The sequence below is a fragment of the Empidonax traillii genome, unplaced genomic scaffold (assembly GCF_003031625.1).
Source record: "Empidonax traillii isolate 1590-97213 ecotype Southwest subspecies unplaced genomic scaffold, ASM303162v1 scaffold287:size763773, whole genome shotgun sequence".
NCBI classification, from domain to species: Eukaryota; Metazoa; Chordata; class Aves; order Passeriformes; family Tyrannidae; genus Empidonax; species Empidonax traillii.
In genome coordinates, this window is record NW_020955480.1 from 620,098 (window position 1) to 643,149 (window position 23,052).

Here is a 23,052-nt window from a genome sequence, read left to right on the forward strand (position 1 = left end):
GCCGGGGGGCACCTCGGCGGGGGACATGGAGCGCTACTACCGCCTGCTGCGCTCCGCCGCGCTGCTGGAGGCCGCCGCCGGTGAGTGCCGAGGCCGGCGCGGGGCTCGCAGGTGTCGGAGGCGGCGGGCGGGGGGCGAAGGGCTTTCCCCGGACACCTTCCCCTATGGGAGCAGCGGCTCCCGGCTGTCGCTCCCCATCCCGGCGGGGAGCCCACAGGTGCTCCATCCTTCCCCGGCCGATCCTCGGCTCGATGCCGGTGCCGGGGGCAGACGGGCGCGTTGTAGGCACGGGGACGCGTCGGAAGGGTTCGTCGCACGCGTGTTCCCGAGCACTCGAGGTGTTACTTTGTTGTGTGTTCAATGGACGCACGGTCGGTGCGGAACGGCCCCGGGTTTTACTGAGAAGCTGTGTCCCACTGCGCCGCTGACATTCGCGTTGTGTCACTGGAATGCGTGGCTCAAAGTGCGGTTTGAAGACGGGAGATGCTGCCGGTGACAGGAGAGTGTTCACCGGTGCGAGTCCCCTGCTCAGATTCCCATGGCCAGAACTAGAGAACTCCTCCCTGGGAAGTTGCATCTCAACCTGATGGCAATGACTGCTCTTTCGCAGGGTCTGAACTAGATGTGTGTAAGGTGTTTGTTGCTCTGTTAGACACCCCCTCTTCCCTTCCTCACTTCTTGGTTCTCAGACACCTCTGAATCCCAGATTATGCCAGGAATGCAGCACTATACTGATGTGGCTGTGGTTCTATGGCTGCACACTCTGAATGTGAGAAGCAAATGCAATCTGATCCCTTTCCTAAGTCTGTAGCTGCCTCAGCAATGTTTCCTTTGATGGACAGTGATCTGCTTAGATCTGTAGGGATCTTAGTGATCTGTATGGAGCCCTCACTTTTTCATTATGTTTTTTTCCTATGAGGAGTACCTGTATTTTTGCAATGAGGTCTTTCCTCATCCAGGAAGGGTAGTGGCGCCTTGGGTGACTCCAGCCTTCCTAGAGGATGCAGGAGTCAAAGGCAGATAAAGGTACCATTCCTTGTATGTTCACAGCTGGCAGAGCACTTGAAGCTGTGCCAGACACAAAAAAGACACAGTGACCCAAAAAAAAAGTCTAATTCCAGGTTCCTTGGCCTCTTTGAAAAGCCCAGTTTGGGGTTCAGGAAGAATTTATCAGAGGATGGGTCACAGGTGTGGACTTAACCAACGTGCCACCTGCTTCTCAGGAGCTGCTTGTGTACATACTCTTCTGGGATGATGCCAGTGGCACCTTCTATCCTGGCTGTCCTGCCCACTGAACCCTGTTCAGTTCCCTGCACCCAGCAAACAGAGTAGGAAAACATAGGCAGGGATGGTTGTGGTCAGTTAGGAAAGGATGCTGCTTGAATGGATGTGATTAAATCCTCCTTGTGCTGGTGTCAGCACAGAACACCCACGCTGCTGGAGAGGAGCTGGGTGACACGGGGATGGGGATGCAGGTGGTGAACGTTTGTTATGTGCGATGTAACAGGAGCCAGGTGAAAGCAGGTAGAAGGTTTCCTGTGAGCATGAGTGCTCTCTCCTGACCAGCTCTTGGCAGCTGACCTTTGTGTAATGCTCGTACAAAAGAAAAATATCCCCACAAAGGCACACTTGTGTGGTTATAGCTGCAGGACCCGGACGCGTGACTTGGCATCTATATAGGTTCTTAAAATGAGATATTGAAAAAGAAACAAAGTTGAGTAAAGTTCCCCAAATCATGAGATTAAAAATAAATCAGAAGGTTTTTTCCCTCATCTCGGATTTCTGAGCAGTTAGCCTAATCTGGGATCATGTTTTAACCGTTTCTTTTCACGCAGAAGTACTGGAAATTTGTTGGTCATTTCTAGTAGAAGGTGATGTTCCCTCCATATCTCCCTTACAGTGAGATAGAAGCCTGTATAAAACCCAAGCCTTTTATGGCCATTCTCATCTCTAAAAAGGCTTGGGCTCCCTTGCAGAGCTGAAGGGCTACAGCAGCCTCCAAAAGCTCTGTGCTGCTGTCAGTCCAGACCCCCTTGGGTGGGCCACAGAGGAGTAGTAGTCTGGGAGCAGTCACTAGTATGTGGGATGCACTTCCTCTCCCTACATGACATTTGCTATAACCACAGTTTAATGGTTTATCATTCATGTACCAGGACAAAAGTGGAGTGACGGCATGGCTGTGTAGGAGGGAGCAACTGAATTGTAGAACATGGTGGAGAAAAGAAAGAGTTTTCCGAAGTGCTCTTTTTGCCACTGAATTGGAGGACACATGGAGACATGGAGCTTCTCCTCTGTGCCTGGAGATGGGGAGTTCAGAACTCAGACATTGCCCCTGATTGTGCTGCAGTAGGAGCATTTTGTAAAGGTTGGTTTTGGCAGGTAGGATTTCCAAGGAAATCCTAGGAGAGTTCCCTCAGCCTCATCCTGCAATTGGGCAACCTTGTGCTGTTGGATACACGTCACTGTGTATCCAACACGGGGGTCGTTTGGCACATGGGCTGAGCACAGCTCAGGTCCCACACTCCTCAGTTTGCTCCACTGCTTCAGCCTCAGTCATCTCATCTGCCAGCTTCCCTAACGCAGAGAAATGAAAGGTCATTGGAAAATTAGTGGGCAGAGGAACTGGAGTGTGAGGAGTACTGGTGGAAGTGACTGGGTGGGGCTGCCTTGTTTTCTGAATCTCTTTTCCTCCCAGGCAGTGCTGGACTTGGTTATACATCAGGGGTGAATCAGGATCTCCTGGGGCAGAGTTGTTCCCTGGGACCCAGTGCAGGCACAGTTATCCTGCTGCTCCAGGGATGTCTGTCCAAGGGCTGGGTGGTGTGAGACAGCCAGCAAGCACCAACAATATCCTTCCTCCCTCAGTTTCTATTCCACTGGCTTTCTCCTGCTGCAGGAGAATGCCAGAATTGGGCATTTCCATTTTCATGTCAGGAAAAAATTGTGTTTATTTTCCCTCACTTTGCAGCTGAGTTTCCAGGTGATGCCATTGGGGGAACCTGGCTGCATGGTTTAGTTTCCTGGCTATATGGGCTGTGAAAGAAATTGTTCCAGTGACCTTAGTGAACCTAATCTCAGGTTCCTTAGGTAGGTAGTGGGGCCCAATGTTTTACTGCTGATACATCTCTGAAGAATTACTTTGTACCCAAAGCTGGAATGTATCTTGGAAAAAAAAAAAAATAGCGCTTGCATGGTATTGAATGATGATGGGAAAGTTACCGATGTCTGTATGTTGTTATTGGGCTTTTTTTTGTTTTGTGCTGAATGGGCTCTGGTTTGAGGCTGATGGTGTTGGCTGGGGAGGTGTGGACTGGTGGCAGAGGCTAAATGTGCATTTTCCTGCACAGCTGGCAAACGCGCCCTGGTACCAACCTGTATAGGCTCCCTTAGTAAGGGAAGAGAGACTGAAACTGGAAATAGGAGAAAATTAAAAGTACATTGAAGCTCCTAAGTAGTAGAAACGCAAGAAACTAGATTTTCTCAACTCCCACACTGCAGTTGAATCCTCAGGAGTGGGTGTTGAGAATCTTTTATTACGTTTCCTGCAATAGACACAAATTCATGTATGGTGGAGCTGGCTTTTATCTTTCCCAATTTTTGCTTAGTTTGGTGTGAGACCAGAATACAGTTTTTCTGATTGGACATGAAAATATCAGAGCATAACAGGAGGTAACACGTAAGCCTTGTTGCCATATAGTTTGCTTTTGCTTCATCTTTTCTTAGAAAAGCTGCTACCATTTGTCAGCTGCTAAATCTAAACTGGAAGAGATCTCCCCTCTCAAAACTCCACTGTCCTCAGCACACTGGGACACCCTGGACCTTTTAACCTTCCCTGAGCGTCCTCCTCTTCATTGGCAACATGGCACAGTCCTGACTCCTGTGGACCCTCCTGCTCGCTCCAGTTCCCAAAACATATTGGAGGGTAACATTCCCACAAATGTGGGATCCTTGGCTGGCTGCACCTTGTTCTGCTGGCAGAGATGGCCCATGGTCAGCAGGAATGAGGTTTGGCTGGTTTTGTGTGTCAGTGAGTGGCTGCAGCTGTGCCATGTCAGTGCCCTGGGTATTCCTGCTCATTCACAGCTGGTGTTTCCCCACTGGAGGGATGCTCAGTGAGGAACCTCCAGCTCTGGGACTTGCAAGTTCGGCCTTGGAGCCAGATCCCAGGTTATTCTGTGCATGCCTGGATGTGATGGTGTCTGATCCCTCTTTGACCACATGGATCAGCTCCTACTCTAAGGTGGTGATTCAGCTGGTCCTGTGAGGACAGTCCTCTGTGGGATGGGCATGCTGCCTGTATGATGATCCACAAACCTGGACTGCACCAAGTTAACAATTTCTCCCTATTTCTTTTTTCCCTTCACAGCATTTTCTTTTGCGTTTTTCCTCTTATCCTCAGTGTATATAAATCTAAGCCTTTTGAAAAGGTCATTCTAGTTTTTCAGAAGCTTTGTGCTTTCTTGCTGTACAGTTTCTTAGCTGAGCACACTCCCGATGCTGAAGCATCGGCTGCACATAAGCCCCGGAAGGTCTTGGTAGAGAAGCACAGCCCCTGGGTCAGAAGAGAGGACCATCTGGTGCTGTATCCTGCCTCCTACACTGTGTTGGAGCAGGTGCTTGGGGAGAAGTAGAAGAAGGAGCTTGAAAACAGAGTGAACCTTTCCTTAAAAACCCTTCCCAGTCTGACAAAGGATAATTGAAGGAGCCCTTGAACCTGGCGTGGTGACCAACCCATCATGCCTAGTGATGGACTAACCCCCCTGGGGCTTTCATGGCATTTCCAGGACATGGATTTGCAGGGACTGGGTTGTCCCTTTGAAATGTTGGCGTGGTGGCTGTTGCTGTGTCTGTCCTGTCTGGCTCTGAAGCAGGTGTTTGATGCTGACCTGCCTCTGTAGTGAACTCTCTGAGGTCCACCCAGGCCTGGCTGCCAGCATCACTGGGCTCCTGGCAGCTCCTGGGTTGGACCTGCTGCTGCCTGTAGCCTGGACCAGGGTGTGCTGCCAGCACCTGCACCTCACTGTCATCCATGACTCCTGCCGTGTTCCAAAGGTCCCTGTCCCCTGTATCGTGCTGGTGCTCTTCCTAGGAAACATCAGAGGTGGAAACTCAGCCACCTTGTAGTAGTGGCTTTTGCAATGCTTCTGCCAGGTCGAGGATTTACTGAGAGATTTGTGTGGCAGGTGGAGGTTTGCCATCAGGCTATTGACAGAACTGACCCTGGAGACCCCTCTTTCTCAGGATCAATACATCACTTCTTCCAGAAAAAGAGGCTTTTATAAACCTAATCTAATTGCTAATCTGTCCCTCCAGATGAAAATCTGGTTTTGACTGGCTGTGGATAGGAGGGAGGTGCCTGCAGGCTGAGCCCAGGTCTCAGGGGAGCAGATGCTCCTGTGAGCCCCCAGCTTCAGTGAGGTGGGAGCTGTTTCTATGGGCGGAGGGGACAAAGGGATTTGCAGCAGTCAAAGGTATTGAAGCTTTATGCCATAAATATTTCAGTGGGTCTTTTGTGTCGCCTGCTTGGCAAGGGGAATGGCTGCACCACCTGGAATTAGAGACTGTTGAATGTGCCAGGTGTTCATGCAGCAGCAGAAATTGTTACTCATATGATGAGATGGCTGAAGGAGAATTTTCTCTGTGTGGCTGCCCTGGACAGCAACAGTGCCTATGTGTCAAGGCAGGATGCACAACCAGCTAAATGTGGTTTTGGTGCATATGAGGGTGGTGCTGCTCAGAGGTGCTGTTAGAAATGACTAATGATGACATATTTAGCTTCTGCAGCATACCTGAGATCACATGCAGATGCAGGAGAGACCCACAGCAGCCTATTCACTTTACACAATAGAGTCTCTTAAGTTTCTTTAGCAGCTGAGTGCAAGTGTGGAGAGAAGGATACTTATTTGATGCAGGCTGTGCATCATAAGGTTGTTAACCCCAATGTGCTCTTCTTGGATGACTTTGGTGGAAATCAGTAGAAATGTCTCTTATTAGCAGGTCCCTCTACTTTTCTGCCCTGTGAATCTTTAGAAGTCCTTGGGGTGTGACCTGTGAGCCATTGTGACCCTTCACACTGAAAACTCACTTGTAGGAGAGAATGATCCTTGAGTCTGAAGTCTCTGGGGAGGAAACCACTGAGTCCTGGCTGGTGGACTTATGGCTGATCCCAAGATCTTCATTTTTTTGATGTACCCAGAAACCAGTCCCATGGTTTACCCAGCTGTCCAGGTCAGTACAGCACCATCCAATGGTTAGTTCTACAGGGTTTGTAACACCTGCCCTTTGGTGCCAGCTCTCACACAGCCCTACAGACATGGACACCTGGATGGATGGGGGCTGCAGGGGTCTTTCCTCTTCTTGACACCAAACATGCTCATGACTCTTTGGTAATGCCGTATCCTGCTGGCACTTGTGCCTGTTCTTTTCACAACTGAGGACATGAAGCCAATGGAGACACGATTTGCTCCCAGCTATCAAAGAGTTTAGTCTCAGAGCCAGGAAGCAGCCTCAGGACCTTGGCTGTCAGTTCTCTGCTCAGATCAGGTCCTGTAAATAACCTTCTGGTGAATATAGCAGTCCTTGTTGAGGAGCACAATGTCCTATTCTCTGCCACATGTTCTCTAATACACGTGCTGTTCGGTATCTCCATCAGCCTCATGCCACCTGGCTGGTTGCCAAACCCTCATGGCTCCAGTTCCCACAAACACTGTGTAAACACCTGTTCTGCCTGTACACAGGGTTGTGTCCTGTTCCTTGGCAGGTATGGAGTTGGATGGAGAGACAGGAGCATGGATCTGGTCATGTGGGTATTAGGATCCTACTCCAGGTGTAAGTTTGTTGGGGAAGCCACCACCTGGAGACCACACAGGTGGGGCAGATCCCCCAGAAGGTACCAGTTGAAGCAGTGTGTAGGTAATAAGGGCAGCTGCCTGGATGCCTCTGTCCTCCTGCCCCTCTCCTTCCCCACAGTCAGGGACAGTCACTTTGTCATTTGGCACAGGCTTTGTATAGCACAAAGTCTGTTTGCAGACGATGTAAAATATTTTTTTCCCTATTAACTCTCTCTTTCCTGCTTTCTGGAAATGGTGTGTAGAAAGGGAGAACTGCATTGAATTGTGTATTGTATTGAATCCAAAGTCTTTTGAAGTTGATCAGTGAGGAAGCAGGGTGAGGCTTGGCCACTGCTACCTTGGATAACACTGTGGTTTGACCCCACCAGCAGCTCAGCACTTTACAGCCACTCACTCACTTACTCCTCACGGGATGAGGGAGAGAAGGAGAAGGGTAAAAGAGAGGTAACTTGTGGGTTGAGATAAAGACTGTTTAAAAGCTAAAGCAAAAGCCTTGCACCCAAGCAAAGCAAAACAAGGAATTCATTCCCTGCTTCCCCTGGGCAGGCAGTTGAGCCATCCCCAGGAGAGCAGAATTCTGTCACATGGAATGGTGGGAAGACAAAACCCCATCACTCCAGACTCTCCCCCTTTCCTACATCTTCCCCAGCTTTATATGCTGAGCATGAGGCCATATGTTTTGGGATATCCCTTGGATCAGTTGGGGGTCAACATTCCCACCTATGTCCCCTCCCAAATCCTTGTGTACTGACAGCCCACTTGCTGGTGGGGTGGGGTGAGGAGCAGAAAATGCCTTGACTCTGTGTAAGCCCTGCTAAGTGATAACAAAAACATCCATAAATTATCAACACTGTTTCCAGCACAACTGTAAAGCACAGCCCCATACAAGCTACGTTGAAGAAAATTAACTTTGTTCTAGTCAAACCCAGCAGACCAAGACGATAGAGACTCAGGTTTTCATTCAGCAAGGAGCCCTGTAGGATTGTTTTCTGTCATTCTTCTTGGAGGAGCTCTTTGGGTTTTACAGCTGTTTAAATGTCAAGTTTAATTGTTCCCCTTATCCAAAATGAGTGCTGTGTGTGATGGGCTGCAGGGTCACTCCTTTAGGGTGTTTGGAGTGTGGAGTGTGTATGGCAATCAGGACTGAGTTGGAGGACAGATCACAGGTTGTGCATTGGTCTTTTTCCTCAGAAATAGGGCTGTGCTTCTGTTCTTTTCCCCAGTGAATGTATAATTTTGCAGAGTTGAGCAGCTTCAGCAGGAGAGGCTGGAAGGGCCACTCTCCTCACTGTGTTGGGTTCACGGTTGGGGCACTCTCCTTGAGTGGAGTTTGGTTCCCACTCCTGTGCAAAGCAAAGATGGGAATGGCTTAATCCTCACATTCAGCCTAGTTTGTGCTCCGTGCCAGCTGCCCAAAGGGACAAGCAGCCGAGAACAGGCAGATCATGGAGAAGCTCAGTGTGATCCTTTACCCTTTTCATTTGGTTTTCTTCAGTTTTGTTTCCTAGACTACAACAGCAACCCCCACATGAAAAGCTGCTATTCTTCATTCACAACAAAGCCATCTCCAAATGGATTTCATAGCAGCAAACACTATTTGGCCAGTGTGGTGAGTGTAAGGCGCTGTTACATCAGCTTGGCAGATGTGTTACACAGCTGCTGTCTGCAGATGCTGAGGGCTTGCAAAGTTTGGAAAAGGAAAGAAAACAATAGGTGCTAAAGACTGAAGCACTTCAGAGTTTAATTGAGTGTTACAAGAGGAATTTGGACTCAGACAGTAGCTGTCTTCTCTCTGAATGTCACTACAGACCTCCACTGTGCATGAAAGTCCCTCCGTGCTTGAATCGCCTGGAAAGGGGAGATTGCTGACAATGGGCATCATTCTCACAACTGCAGTCTGTGCAATGGCCTTGAGGCACGGCCCTGTGGAGGGGGCACAGCCAAATGTTCTGGACTGTGTAAACCAGGGGATGGGGACAGGACAGATACAGCAGGGCTCCTTGCTGAGCCACGTTAGTTGTTCTCAGTGGGGTAGAAAGCTCTGAATTCCCCCTTTGTCTTTTCCCTGCTTGGCCTCATACGTCCTCCAAAACTCTGCGTCATGGCAACGATCTCCCTGCAGGAGAGTCTCTGAATGTAATAATTGCAGCAGCATTTTATAAATGTCCAATTTAGAACCTAATAAAAATGATACTACGCTGTTATGACAATTTACCCATCCAGATGCTGCTGTTTTTTAGTAAAACCTGAGGCCATACCAGCTGTGTGGGGACAGCAGTGTAGTTTATATACTCTTGGATGCTAAAACATGGGGAGTTCAGGTTTGATTTTGTAATAGCTGATGATCACAAAGCCTCTTTTTGGCTTTGAAAGAAACAACTGGACTTCTATGAACCCTTAACTTCCTCTGCCTTGTGCCAAGTGACATGCAGGCTGGCTGTGCTGTTCATAGCCAGTGCTGGGTGGTACCCTGGGGTCTTTTCTGTTCTGTCCCAAGAGTGTCTTTTAAAGAAGAAATACCCAGTTTTTTCAAGAACATCAAATGAGGCCTTGTTTGAGAGGTGGGTATCTTTGGTGTCTCACTGCCTTGGACTGCTGTTTTTCCAGAGATTAATATCTGAGGACAAAGGTCATGCTTCTCTACAGGATCTATTTCAGCATCCAACCAATGTGCCTGAGGCACAGCAACACGCTTGTGAATTTGATGCCAGGACTTGATTTTCCCTAATATTTGCCCAGGAGGTTGAGTTCAGTGGCCAACACAGAGCGAGTGCCAAGGATGAGTTGGCCAAGGAGTGGCTCCAGTCAGACCACAATCAGGCTGTTGTTATGCCTTGACCTTGCCAAAGGGCAGATATCCTGCTCCTCTGTCACTGTTTGATTATTCTACCCCACAGGAGATGGGGAGGGATGGTAATGGAATTATTCCGTCTTCAGTGCCTGCAGTAAAGTACTCCCACCTACTTATTCCTTGAACAAGTTATTTTGTTCAACTTGGCACTCCTCAGAAGGACCTGATTTTCTGCAGGTGCTGAGTGCCTTCTTCCAAAACTGTCATCCCTTGGGAGGCAAGATACTCAAAGTCATAAGGGGGTAGGAATCTGGGTGCCCACCTCTGTGCCAAAGTCAAGGATGAAACATTCAGTGGAATAAAATGTTAGGGAGCGAGTAAACCATGACTCCTGAGCATGGTGGGAAATGTTTTCCTATAATGCTTTGTACCTCAAACTCCAAAATGTCAGGTCCACTTGCCGTCGTGACCCCAATGTTGTGCTTAGCTGTCAGGCTGTGGGGTTGGGGCCACCTGAGCCCACCTACTGCAGGTCCTACTGCGGGCCCTAGCACAGGTAGGATTAAAACATCCAGTGTTTTTTGCAGTTTCCATGACAATCATGGGGAAATTGTAGGTAAGAAAGATGTGAAAGAAGCAGTATGAGACTCTGGGAGTAGGTCATGCGTTTCTGAGATTATATTTCTTTTCTGGAAAGCAAAGTTTGAAAACATCTGTGCAAAAATGCTCATTTTTTCCCAACCATAGTTACTCCAGTGTAGTTGAAGGCTGCAGATTTTTGTGTTCTCAGTGAGAAAATATAATGTGAAACTTTTTTATTAAGTGATATTTTTACCATGAAAAGGTTAAACCCCTTTCCCCAGCCTGTTTCCTGATCAGCTCTCAATTAACTGACATATCCCTCCCATATCAGTGCAGAACCAAAACAAAAGCTGCATTTACTGTCAACCTGGAGCTGTGTTTGCTTTTACTGTCGAGTGCTTGAGTCACTTGTGGGTGTTACAGCACGTGGCAAAACTATGCCTGGCTTTGCTAGTGGCTGCATTTCCGGGAAAGCCAGGGGTAGGCAGGGTGAGCTTTGGGGACAGGCTTCAGCCTGACTGTGAACATAGACAGGCTGCTGAGCAGCCCCACAATGATTTCAGTCAAATATATGTGCACAGTATGGGCTTTTGTCTTGTATTTCCAAAGGCCCACATGTTTAATACTTCCTTTGTTGGAGCTCATTAAGTTACTAAGTGTGAATTTTATCAGTATGAAACTGTTGACCTGGTAAAAAAGTCAACGAATAGAGAAGAAATCTCTTGACACTGCTTGTCCTCAAGTTGGGTGAAGCAGTTGAATGGGAGACAAATATTTGAAATATCTTTGCAAGGCAAACTTCTTTCTCACCAAGACCGATTCTAGGGCCTGTTAAAATCAAGAATGTTTCTGTAGATGCCAATGGGACTGAGGCTTGATCCTTAACAAACAAAAACTGCATTTTTATCTACAAGAGGAAAAACAGCAGCATGTGCACAGAAGGGCAGAAAACAGCCCATGGCTGGTGGGACTTGTGGGAGGCAGAGTACCCCCCACCTCCTGCACATCTGGGCTGCTGTGCTGCAGCACCGTACAGCCCAGTAAAGGCCTGAAAAATCTTTAGATAAACTAAAAGTGACCAGAAAGCTTTTGGGAAATGGTAAATAGAATAAATATTGATTATGCTGGAGTATGCTGAAGTATGCAGCCTGTCTGATTTAAAACAGCCAGAAGATTATTCCCTAGGACCAACTCTGTGAAATAATCAGTGTTTAAAATTTCATTATCAGAAAGCCCAAGGATTTTAATCTGTATAGATGTGCTTTAAAACATTTATTTGCGGTAACAAGGATGTTTAATTTTTGGCTATCATTCCATATATAGATAATCCAGAAAAATGTCAACTACCTATAAGCTTCTCGTGTGTTTAGTCAGTCTGGTCTTTGTTTCCTTCTCCCAGGGAAAGGCTAAGTTGTGTATGTTGTTCCGATGTGCTTCATTGACACTGAAATGATCATGGTGCTAAATATGGTGTTAAAACAGCCTCTCCCATTATTTAATTAAAAAGAAATCTAAGAACTGAACATAAAAACAACAGCCTCTCCAGTGCCTATGGCTCAGTGCCAGGTGAACACATGATTTCGGAAGCTTATTTGTTCAAAATTAAAGACTGTAACAGTCTAAAAGCCCAACCTTGTTCCCAGTGCAGCAGCCTTGGATGCTGCTGCTCCCAGCAGAAACTTCAGCCCTTTGTATTGACAAGGCTAGGAAGCACTGGGAGACTTTGTAAAATAGGAGAATAAAATTACTAACTAACTCCCAAATTTACATTGGATATGACCCTTTGAGGTTGAGGGGAGAGCACTCAAGGTCACGGGCACTGCTCCCATGGTACATTTACTGGAATACATTTGTTACTCACATGTGGCATTTGGCCTGTTACTGTTATTAGAAACATTGCTTTCTGTAAGATCCATGTATCCTTTGTTACAAAATTTCATGTGTAATTTAGGGAAGCTGCGTTTGGTTCAAGTTCCACCTTTGGATTAGCACGCTGATAAATAGGTTTGCTTTGAATTTGTGCTTTCTTTTTGACTACTGCTTTTCCCTTTTTCCAGAAACCACAATACCCTTCTGTGCAAAGGACATCAGTGATGATCTGATGAAAGAGTTTGCTTTTCTGTCTGGTGAGTACCGAGAACTTCTCCAGGGTCTCTCTCGCTCTCATCTGTGTGGTAATTAAATACTCCAAACAAACTTCTGCACTATTTGGCAAAATGATACTCTACAAGGAATATTACCCATCAGGTAGTATCCAGTGCCACTAGAAATGTTGTTAATAAAACATTGAAGCAGTTTGAAAGAGTAGATTAGGTTTCTGTCTCGTGCTGTACTGTAAAAGTAGTCTTATCTTCCCAATGCATTAACAAGTGCTTTGCTCTGAAATGTATTTCCATGCATGTGTGCTGTTTTGTCTTTGTATTTCTGACTTCTTTTGCTGTCCCATATAAAGTATGCTCAGTAAATAAAGGAAATATCTGGTAACTAATACTTTTGTTTCTACCACCTGCCTGTGTGTGTTGTGCTTGGATTGGGTTTTGCTATTTTGGTGATGTAAAAAAAAACCTCTATAACAATGGAAGCAGTTTTTCTGATGTGACTGGTGGACCTGGTCTTTGCTGTTGGCCCTCCTTGAAAGCACAGCATGGGAGACATCCTTGTTTTTATTCCAGGTGGCCGAGGGAAGGACAAGGCTTGGATTATCACCCTCCCTGACAACGCTCGCTTCAACGAGGTGCCCGAGGAGATTGTGTCTAAAGTCTTAACATACCTAACGTCAATCCCAAGGTATGAGGCTCTCTTCTAGCTCTTGCCTATGGTGGGCAGAGTGTGAGTCCTGCCTAGGTCAGGCAGGGGAGCTCGGGGTAATGCCATATGTGGGGTTGAGGGGCATCTTCAGCTCTCAGAGCAAGGAAGAGGGAAAAGCTGAATGATGCAAGCCCTTACGGTGCCCAAGTGTGGTCCTTAAGGTGCCAGTAACTGCAGAGTAAGAAGTGGACATCATCCCGCTGACCTGTCAGGTGGAATGTTTAGTTTATTTAGTTTATTAAGTTTGTAATTAACAGGAAGCTTTCCTCAAGCTTTGGCATGGGTCGCCACTTAAAATATGCCATACCAATGCAAAGTAATATTTTGACATGTACAAATAGAGAGTCATTACTGTGGAAAAAGAGAAATGGAACCAGAGCAGGAGACTAATTACAGGACCAAACCGTTTGGGGTCCCCATGACAGGCGATGGCTGAGTAGCTCCCATTATCCGCCTGTGTCTCGGGGTTAAGCTGCTGACAGTCTGCCTGTGCCTCATACAGGGTTGCAAACTTAGATTAATGACCCTTCTATTTCTTGCTGCTGAGCCTGGTGACTCAGTTACTTGGAATGCTTAATTTTCTTGAATAATGCCTGTTTTGGCAAATTTCTTCCTGCAGGGAGAGCAGGTTGACAGCAGCTAGATGGGAGCTTTCCATCAGTGGCTGCTTTAGAAGAACTCTAGAGCTTTTACCGACTTCTGTATGGAAAAAAAAGAGAGCATCTGTTTTCTCTGTCTTCTTTTTGATGGACTCTGAGGTTTTACGGGCTCCTGGCCTGTGGAACACTCTCCCAGCAGGACAGGACCCTGCCGTGGTATGTGACAGCCAGAGGGGTTTCTCCATCCTGTGCAGGCAGCCTGTGTCCATGCATCTGCACTTCCCAGCTCTGCCTGGTTTCTCCAGGGCTTCTTATTCCATATGACTGTAAACACCCTGGCATTAGCATGATGAGCAGTCTTGCTGTCCCTGTAATAGGTCAAACTCAATCAAGAAACTAATGAGAGCTGTGAGCTTGCTGGTGATTCAAGCATGTTCAGCATGTTTTAGTAAAATCACTTTAATCATCCTTCTCTGCTCCTCCTACCACCATAACAGCCTGACCCAGTAAACACATCTAAACACCTGTGCTTCTTAGCCCTTTGGAGCCAAAAAGGCTGTGGTGTTGGAAAGCAAGGAAAAGCATCACCTAGGTGAGGGTGGTAGGTGTGTGTCAGCTCTGGTACCCCTGTGTACACATCTCTCAGCTGCATCACATCATGGGACCAGAGCTTAGACTTTGGCCCAGGAAGTCCCTAAAATAGATAAATATTTGACCTGTGTGTCAGAGTTAGCTGTGGGTACACCAACACCTCCTTACTACATACCTGTGGATGTTCAGGGGCATCTCAAACCCACACACACTGTGCCTTTCCCATGCAAGCAGTAGCAAAGACTGCATAGCGTCCCACTGATACTAGTCTGAGTAAGCCTCACAGGATGTCAGGTTTGTAGTACTTTGGGAAGCTGAATTTCATAAGGCCTTTTTCTCCTGGAAATAATTGTTAGATAAAGGAGTGAAGCTACTCTTCATTCCTCAAGGTGAGAGCATTAATAACAGAGCCAGGAGGGAAGGTGAGTCCTGTAGGTAAGTTTTAGGATTCCTGGCAAGCGTGCTGCAGGCAAGGAGGCAGCTGCAGAAAGTGCTTGAGTGAAGGAGCTGTTAAGGAAAATAAGTAGTAGGTCCTCACCTTCCATGGCCTGCACATTCAACTCAAAATACCTCCCTGCCTGTCTTCAGGCTGTGCTTGAAGGAGGGGGACAGGTAATTGTGACAGATCCTGGTATTTGCAGAAAGGAGATCCTGGAAGTGATAAAGCACTTTATCCAGGCTTGGATTGAAGACTGCTATGGAGTGGTCTTTACAAGAAATACAGGTGTTTTCTCTAGCCTGAAAGAATTCATCTCTTCCAAGGTAAGACAGAAGATTAAAGAAACAAATAAAAAGGAGTTGAAGTCAGTTATGATATATGTAAGATTGTTAGTACAAAAAAACCTGTCCTAATTACCATTAAAGAAAAATAGTACTGTTGCTGAAAACTAAAAAAATCCCTTTATATATAGTGTTGGCTGTGTGCCTTTCTTCACCAAGAGGATGGCCAAACACTGGAACAGGCTTCCTAGTGATGTGATCAATACCCCAAGCTGCCAGTGTTTAAGAGGCATTTGGACAATGCCCTTAACGTGCTCTAAATTTTGGTCAGCCTGAATTGGTCATGTAGGTGAACTAGATGATCACTGTAGGTCTCTTCCTACTGAAATACTCTGTTCTATTCTTTGACTACCCAGCTTTTTGGTATTTAGACAAACTCTGCATGTTTCACTTAGCTTGGGAAGTGAGGTGCAAGTGGTTTAAAGCTGTGACTGATAACACAGAGCGGTGGCACAGTGAAGGGTGCTGTTTGCTATAAATACCTCTGAATTTAAATATTAGACAGGTCGTGATGATGTGCCCTGATCACACCAGCGGCAAAGAGTCTCTCAGTCCTGTGCTAAATCTCACAACTGCAGACTCTGGGATCCAATTTCAAGTCCTCCTGCAAAACATCCCAGGTCTTTATTTTTAGTCTGGTGCATCCTGCAACACATACAAAGTTAAAGATAACTTAAAAAAAGAAAAAAAAAGTGACAAGAAGCACTCAGAGAGAACTAATCCTTGTCCTGGTTATCTGTCTCCATCTTTCTGCCGCTGGATGCAAATGAACACCCCTTGCAGCCTTGGTAGATAGCACTGATTTATTTTATTTTGTCAGTCTAAAAGGTATATTGCAGGCCTGGAAATCTGATAAACCTACAAGGCCTGGGTTGCAAATAGTCACAGACTTGCTCCACTGGCCCCAGAGTAAAATTAAGATTTCCCACAGTAGGTTCCAAGGCTGTTGGACTGCTGGGAACTTTCTTCTTTGTTTCTATAAGGGAAATGATAAACGTAAATTAGCATGCTTGGAGGCTACTCTCTGAATATAACCTTGCCCCAAGTAAGCAGGTTACTTTCGCATATTTTTATTAACTGGCAGTGCACTACAGTCTGGCTGCCTTTTCCAGATTACTTGGATTCTGTTTTTTTTCTTCAGGTTTTATTATGATGACAGGAGTGCTCTGTAAACATTATTTTATATTTTTTAATACCATGGGGAGTTGGGGAGTTGTTTCTGTGCTGTAAAACCAAAGTGTTTTACTTTTGCCTCAAACAGAAGGATCTTTTGCCCCTCTCCCACCTGGGTTGTTTAGTTTGTGGTGTGGGTGAACAGAACCAACACAAACCTGCATTGTTGCTGGAACTATTTCAGCTAGTAAAGGTTTTGGCTGAAAAGTCATGTTCACAATGTATAACTGCAAAAATTCTGTGCAGAAGTTCTGTGTATGACCCATGTGTAAAATCTGATACCCCTTTTCTGTGCTGTTTTCTGCTCTATCTCAAAGGCACTGAATAAATTCACATGAAACCTTTGCACTTTGAGTGTGATACTACAATTCCATAAGATATATTTGTAGGATAGCTTGGATCCTAGATGCCTCTACATATCTTCAGTCAACTGTTATTGTGAGCCAAAGGGAATTTTATTTTTTATCCCTCTGAGCACAACTGCTAATTCTTTTGAAATATATTTGTCAGAGTTGTGGCTGTCACAGACCAGAGCAGCAAGATGTGTACTGAATGAAAGCTTCTGCACTGGCTTCAAGTGTCTTTTTTTTTTTTTCCTTCTCTAGTGAAGTTGCCAAGTATTGTCTGCCATGTGATACTTCTCTGAGTAATCCACCATGTGTTTTTCCTTGCCAAACACAGGAATTAGTGAAGACGGTGCTTGCAGGAGGCTGCTTACACAGGGCCGTGCCCAGTGCAGATACATGACCCACCTCTGGGGAGCCAGCACGTGTACTGGGAGTCTCTCCCCAACACTGCCTGGATAGGGTGGCACCTGGATAGGGTGGCATGGGACATGGCTATCCTGTTTCAGCATCCGCAAAATAAATATTGTAAATATTACTTAAGTATCCTGTAAATACACTTGCATTGCAGGGCTTGGTTACAGGCTGGCATACCCTTACCTGTGTGCAAACACGATTCCAGTTTGTAACTCAGGCTGCCTGGGAGTGTGTATTGTCACAGCTGGAGCCTGGCTGAGCTGTTCCCAGCTAACCTGGGAAAGGAATATTTGAATTACAGACAGGAGTTCAGCCGGGCGTTGGGTCCCCTGCCAGACTGGGCACCCCCGGTACGGCTGGCTTGCTTTGTACAACTGGGGATTTCAAAGCAACTCAAAGGATTTGGGTGTCAAAAGGGATGTCAGGAAGCCTGTGCTTGCCAGCTAAACCAGAGTGTGTCAGAAAGTGCCTCTGAGCAATCGCTGCCTCCCCAGTGGGACTGCGGGAGGTGCTGGGGAAGCCACAACAGCACCAGCTCCCCCCTTCCCTCTGCCAAGCTGGCATTGCCCTTCCCTCGGCGTCACTTCTGTTGCCTTGTGCTGAAACAAGGCAGGAATCATCACTTGATTGATGAAACCTGAGAAGCAGGCAGCTCCCTCAGCTGGAAGAGGTGGGCAGTGAAGGCAGGGAGGTCTTGGGGCATCAGCTGGAGGAGGCTTCTGGCAACTCCAGAGCTGCTGGGCAGGAGCACAGCTGTCTCTGGCCTCTGCAACATTCTTCTCAAGACCAGTTTGGGTTCTAAGAGCAATCTGTTGTCTCCAGCAATCTGTCTTCACCTCCCACACAATTCAAAGTGATGCTCAACCCTGGGCTACCACAATCACAAAATCACAGAAAGGCTGGAGTGGGAAGGAAGCTGTGGAGATCATAGAAGGGCTTGGGTTGGAAGGGATCTTAAAGATCATCTAGTCCAACCCCCCAGCTAAAGCAGATTCACCTGGAGCAGGTTGCACTGGAATATCTGGAGATATTCAAAACCTCCAGCGGGTTTTTGGAATGTCCAGAGAAGATTTCACAACCTCTCTGGGCATCCTGTTCCAGTACACTGCTACCCTAAGAATAAAGGAATTTCTTCTCATATTCAAATGGACTTCCCTGTGCTTCACTTTGTATCCATTACCCCTTGTCCTGTTGCTGAGCACCACTGGAAAGAGTCTGGCAGGAAAGATTTCTTCAAAGGGAATTTCAGCCACTGCGGAAATACCAAAATGTGGTTTACATTCCATGTTCATGAGTTTGGGGGTTTTTGGGGGGCAACAGTGACATTTCCTCAAAATATGATCTGGTTATTGGTATTTTTTATCTGACAGTCAATATGAGTCTGACACCAAATTTATCCTAATCCTGGATAGAAGATTGGACACATGGACATCAGTCAAAATGACTCTCCAAAAAATAGCAGTAAGTCCTCTTTAATGTTAATTTCTTTTAATTTACTAAATCACCATGCCCATTACATATCTCTCTCATAAAACACTGGGAACCAGGAGCAATGATGCTTCTGTTTTCTCTCTAGGTAGTATTTTGTTTTATGGCCCTGTAATTAATTTGAGTGCATAAATGAGCTGTTTGGGTATTAATTTTCCTGTTTGATTCATCTACTTAGTTTTGTACTTTTTCATAGTGGTTCAAATGTGTTTTGTGCCACATTCTATGCTTTTGATGGGTGGAAACTTTGGCTTCCTATACTTTCTTTTTAGACGCTGGTTATTTGTGAGACTGTACCTAACTGTTAGTGACTGAAAGTTTTAGGTTCCTTAAACAGGCTTCACAAGCATTTGTATGTGGACATGCATGGAAAAATCTATTGTAAAAGTGTTTGTATTCATTCATGTGTTTAAATAATCTAGTACACATGTTTATGTGCTGCACACCATCAGCACATATCTTGCCTGAACATATCTCAAAAGCATGGTTTTTGCAACTCAGCAATGTGTTGTGTCTTCTGGAATCAGAGCATGGATTTATAGTAGTGCCTGGAGGTATTGAAAAGTCACGTTAATAGATGCATGGATCTATTAGCATGGATAGGTAGAGCTAATTGATAAATCCTTTCCCAACCAGAACATGCCATGTGGATAAATCAATGAAAATAATCTGGGTGTGTTATTATTGCCTTTGTTTCTGCTTGCATCATTGAACAGTTAAAGGCATTGATCCACCTGACAGAGAGTGAAGTAAATGGAATGTTCTGAGGAAGGAAACGCTTACCTGTTTCTGGTCAGATTGGATAAAGTTAGATTTTACAGTATTTCAGATGGTTAATACTAGTACAGCAGAACTTAGTGTTAAAAATATCTGGCTTTTTGATGGCATTTTGCTGGTTAGCATCTCGGAGGAGGAATAAGAGGGCTCCCTTTTTGCAGTGTGCATAAGACACCATTGACAAGATTTTAGGTTCTGACTTTTCTAAATGTTACAAACTGAATTTCCAAGTGTGGTTTCCATACCATTAGAGAAGAAGCAGCATTTAAAAAGTGGTTCTTTAAAGTGATCATCAAAATTCAGTTCTGCTGCCAGTGTTTGAACAGGTGCTGGTTCCAAGAGCACCCTTTAAGGATGACGTGGTTGCTTTGCATAATTTGGAAGTTTCAAATGTGAAAAAATTCTGCCCTAATTTGTAGCTTCTAGAGAAGTGTAATTCATTTTGTGTTTAATAAGTAAATTTAATTATTGTGTGACCTTTAAGCATACACCCTGTTTGTGTAGCTATATGTTCTGTGTCCATGTGGAGAAGTGACTTTGCCCACATTATTGGGGCTGTCCATGTAAATGGTGGGGAGGTGATCTGTGACAAGAGGGATGAGAAGCAGGAAACCTGTGTCCACTAAATCTTAAGACTTGGGAATCTTGTCTTAAAAATAGGGTCTGGCCCTAAAGAGCTGTCTCTGTGTCCAGGAGGTATCTCAACTTGCCTTTGTGCAGCTAAAACAAAAAAATTAAATCTTCAGTTCTTTCCAATCATAAGCCATAAGCCATGCTGCAATTAGAGAAATCTTTTTTTCTGATCTTTGTGTAATTTTGGAATAAAGGAGTGCAAAGGAGCTGAATTTGAAATACAGAATGTGTCCTATTTTTTGAGCATATGTATATGCGATTTCAGCTCTGCGGTTGTGCATCTGATCCAGAAAAATTTTTTATATCAGACTGTACAGATTTTTTGCATTAACTCTTTGTGTATGTCTCTAATTGCATGGGCAAACTAGGCTCATGCTGGTACTCCTGGCTTTGGGAAGTGATGCCCTACTGCTGGGTCAAGCCTCAGGTTTTGGCTGTAGCATCTTTCCTTAGTTTCCCCCTAAAATACTAAACGGCTTGAAAATGTACCTTGGAGATAATGGCAAGGGGGGAAGGGAAGGGAAGGATGAAATCTCTAAGCTGAAAGCCCAATCCTCGAAGGAAAGAGCCGGCCCCGTCTGCAGGATGATTTTTTGCATTCCACCTTAAAAGCAAACCCGGCGCTGGGGAGGAGAGCGGGGCTGCCAGCCGAGTGCCGGCAGGGTTTGCCTGCCTGCCTGTACAGCTGCCTGCCCGCCCCCCTGGCAGCGGGGCGAGCTCGGGCAGCACCGCGGCTCCCATCCCTTCCCCATCCCGATCATCCCCGTCCCATCCGCTGCCGGCGGCGGGGGCGATGGCGGAGGCGGGCCCGCGGCGGGGCGGGCGGCGGGCCGGCCGGGATGCGGTAAGGCTCCGGGCCCGGCGTGCTGCAGCGCCCAAGGACGGGGGGGGCCGCACCGCGGTGACCAGGGACCTTTTTGGACTGGGGGGAGGATGGAGGGAGCGGGAATATTGACCAGAGCGGCTAGAATCCAGCAGCGCGGCGTGAATTTTAGTAGCATCCTCCGTGCGGGAGCAGCCGGGCGCTGGGTACCGCTGCCCCGCAGTGCTTCTGCCGGCGCCCTCCAACCGCGGGGAAAGGCTCTATCATAGCTCCTGCAGGAAGGGAAAACCTCTGGCAGGGAGGGGCCCTGGGTAGGGTCTGTGCCCCAGCGGTGCTGACAGCATCTTCGGGGGGTTAATTATGCAGCCGGCTGACATAAAGGCAGCAGACCGCTTGGGATTTTCGTTCTGGCTCTGGGGGAAGTTGAAGGCTCACATCAGCAGTACTTGGCATTTTGTTGCATGACATGCTTTTCCTTTAAGGGACAGCAGAAAGTCATTAACTTCAGCACCTGTATGGGGACCACTGGCCTTAGACTCTGGTGCTCAGAAGCAAACTTACTGGCAGATATTACTTTTTCTTGATGTTTATTGATTACCAACCTCAGGGATGTCCCAGTGAACTGCAGGGAAGAATATTTTCTGAAAACTGAATTCCTAAAACTGGGGGAAAAAAATCTTAAAGTGTCAGGAGGAGATATTCACAAAGGAGGAAATAACTGTGATGCTTTCAGTGCATGTTCTTTCTTGTGCTTTATTAGCCCAGTTTGTCCATATTGATTAAATCAGGTGCTTATAGTTAAGTGTGCATTTAAAAAAGTTGCTGAACTGAGGCCTTAAGGTACACATATCTGTGACCTTATAAGGGGAAGGATGTTGTGAGCATGGGCTTTGGTCAGTGAGATAGTTAACAGGAGTGAAATTTTGCCAACTGCCTGATTTAGTGGAATTGCACCGGTAGTTTCCTGCCTTTCCTGATATGCTGCAGAGGAGTAGCAGAGGGCAAAGGCTTCAGAGGGTTCTTTAGGTGTTTTGTTACATAAGCCCAAGTTTATTAAATGCACACAGTTCTTTGCAGCACTATAAATTATAAGATAAAGCATAAGGCAAGTTTAAGGACCCTTTTGTCTTTGCTTTCTTAAATATATTGTGGAAAAGGGTTTTTTGCAGCAGTGCCTTCAGTAGCATTAGAGTTCAGTTTGCAGGAAACTTATCTACACTTCAGCTCTGAGTAAAACTGGAATTGTAGCAATGACTAAAAAAAAATACAGTCCCTTCAGCAATGCTATATCTGAGGGATCATTGGTCTATGTGATTTTTCCTAACATTTCATCCTTTCCCTTAAGTGTCTAGGAGGGCACAGGGCATGGTTTGATTGGTATCTGTCTTTCTGGAAGCTTGTTTTTTGGCTTGTTCATTTTTTTCCATGCTTGAAATGCATTAGGTATCATTTGCAAAGCTGTGTTTCTTGTTTTGTAGCTACTTGTAAGTGCTGACCTTGATCCTGTATATATAAGATTAGCTGAAAAATCCCCAAATGCTTCCTAAACTGAACAGAAATCAAATCACCTGTCCTGGAAACCCAGGTGGAATGTGTTGGCATCCTGCATTTGTGAAACCAGAGGGGTCCAAGGGCATCTTTTCTCTCAGACAGGCGTTTCACACCTTTTCACTGTTGCAGTATAGTTTTGGCAGGCAGTTCTGCTTTCAACCTGATTGCTGGTCCATATTCCTGGAGCTGTAGGTTTCCTGTTCAAGGGCTCATAGCCTGCAGGCTCCCATGGGGGTGTATGGCTTGGAGACCTGGGCCCTCTCTCCGGGGAATTTGCTGAGCACCCAAAGGGTGCAGGATAAAAAGGACTGGAAGGAGTAGGAGATGGCAAAGCTTGAAGAGCTGAACAGGGAATTAAGGGAGATAATGAGGTAAGACCAAGGGAAGAGGAATTTCTGACTTGTTCTTCTCAAAGATATTCCTAATGCATTTTTCTCAGAAGGGGATCAAGGTAGGAGCCTAAAGTTCATAGATCTGAACAGGTAGTTGTGTTTCTGAACTGGAAACAGCAACTTTCCCAAAGCTCTGAGGAACTTCAAGATCGGATTCACATGCAGTGAACTGACAATCATGCAGAAGGACCTCAAATTGTGGCCTCTGAGATCCTCTAAAGCATTGTAAGGCCATTGTCCTCACAAGGTTTTAGTTCAAGATAGTTTGAGCTGTTAACAGCAGGAGTGCAGGGCCCATCTTGGAGGAACAGCATCCTACCCTTTGAGGTCTGCAGCTCGTTGTGGCTCCTTGGTGAGATCTTTGAAACCTTGTTGGGGGATGCTACAGTTGTCCTGTCTGCAGAGAAATACCCACTGGGAAATGATGAGGATGCAGTATGAGGTAAAGAGGG

The 23,052-nt window shown here is 46.2% G+C and overlaps 1 protein-coding gene across 1 annotated transcript in view; it reads left to right on the forward strand.

The window, feature by feature from the left end:
- The window catches only part of MCF2 (MCF.2 cell line derived transforming sequence), a 62,780-nt gene continuing 39,728 nt past the window's right edge, over window positions 1-23,052 (forward strand). The window contains exons 1-4 of the mRNA XM_027890427.1: window positions 1-80; window positions 12,282-12,350; window positions 12,897-13,011; window positions 18,307-18,397. Coding sequence (XP_027746228.1) covers window positions 26-80; window positions 12,282-12,350; window positions 12,897-13,011; window positions 18,307-18,397 — 330 coding nt within the window. The 5' untranslated portion in view covers window positions 1-25. The remainder of the gene's footprint in view (window positions 81-12,281; window positions 12,351-12,896; window positions 13,012-18,306; window positions 18,398-23,052) is intronic.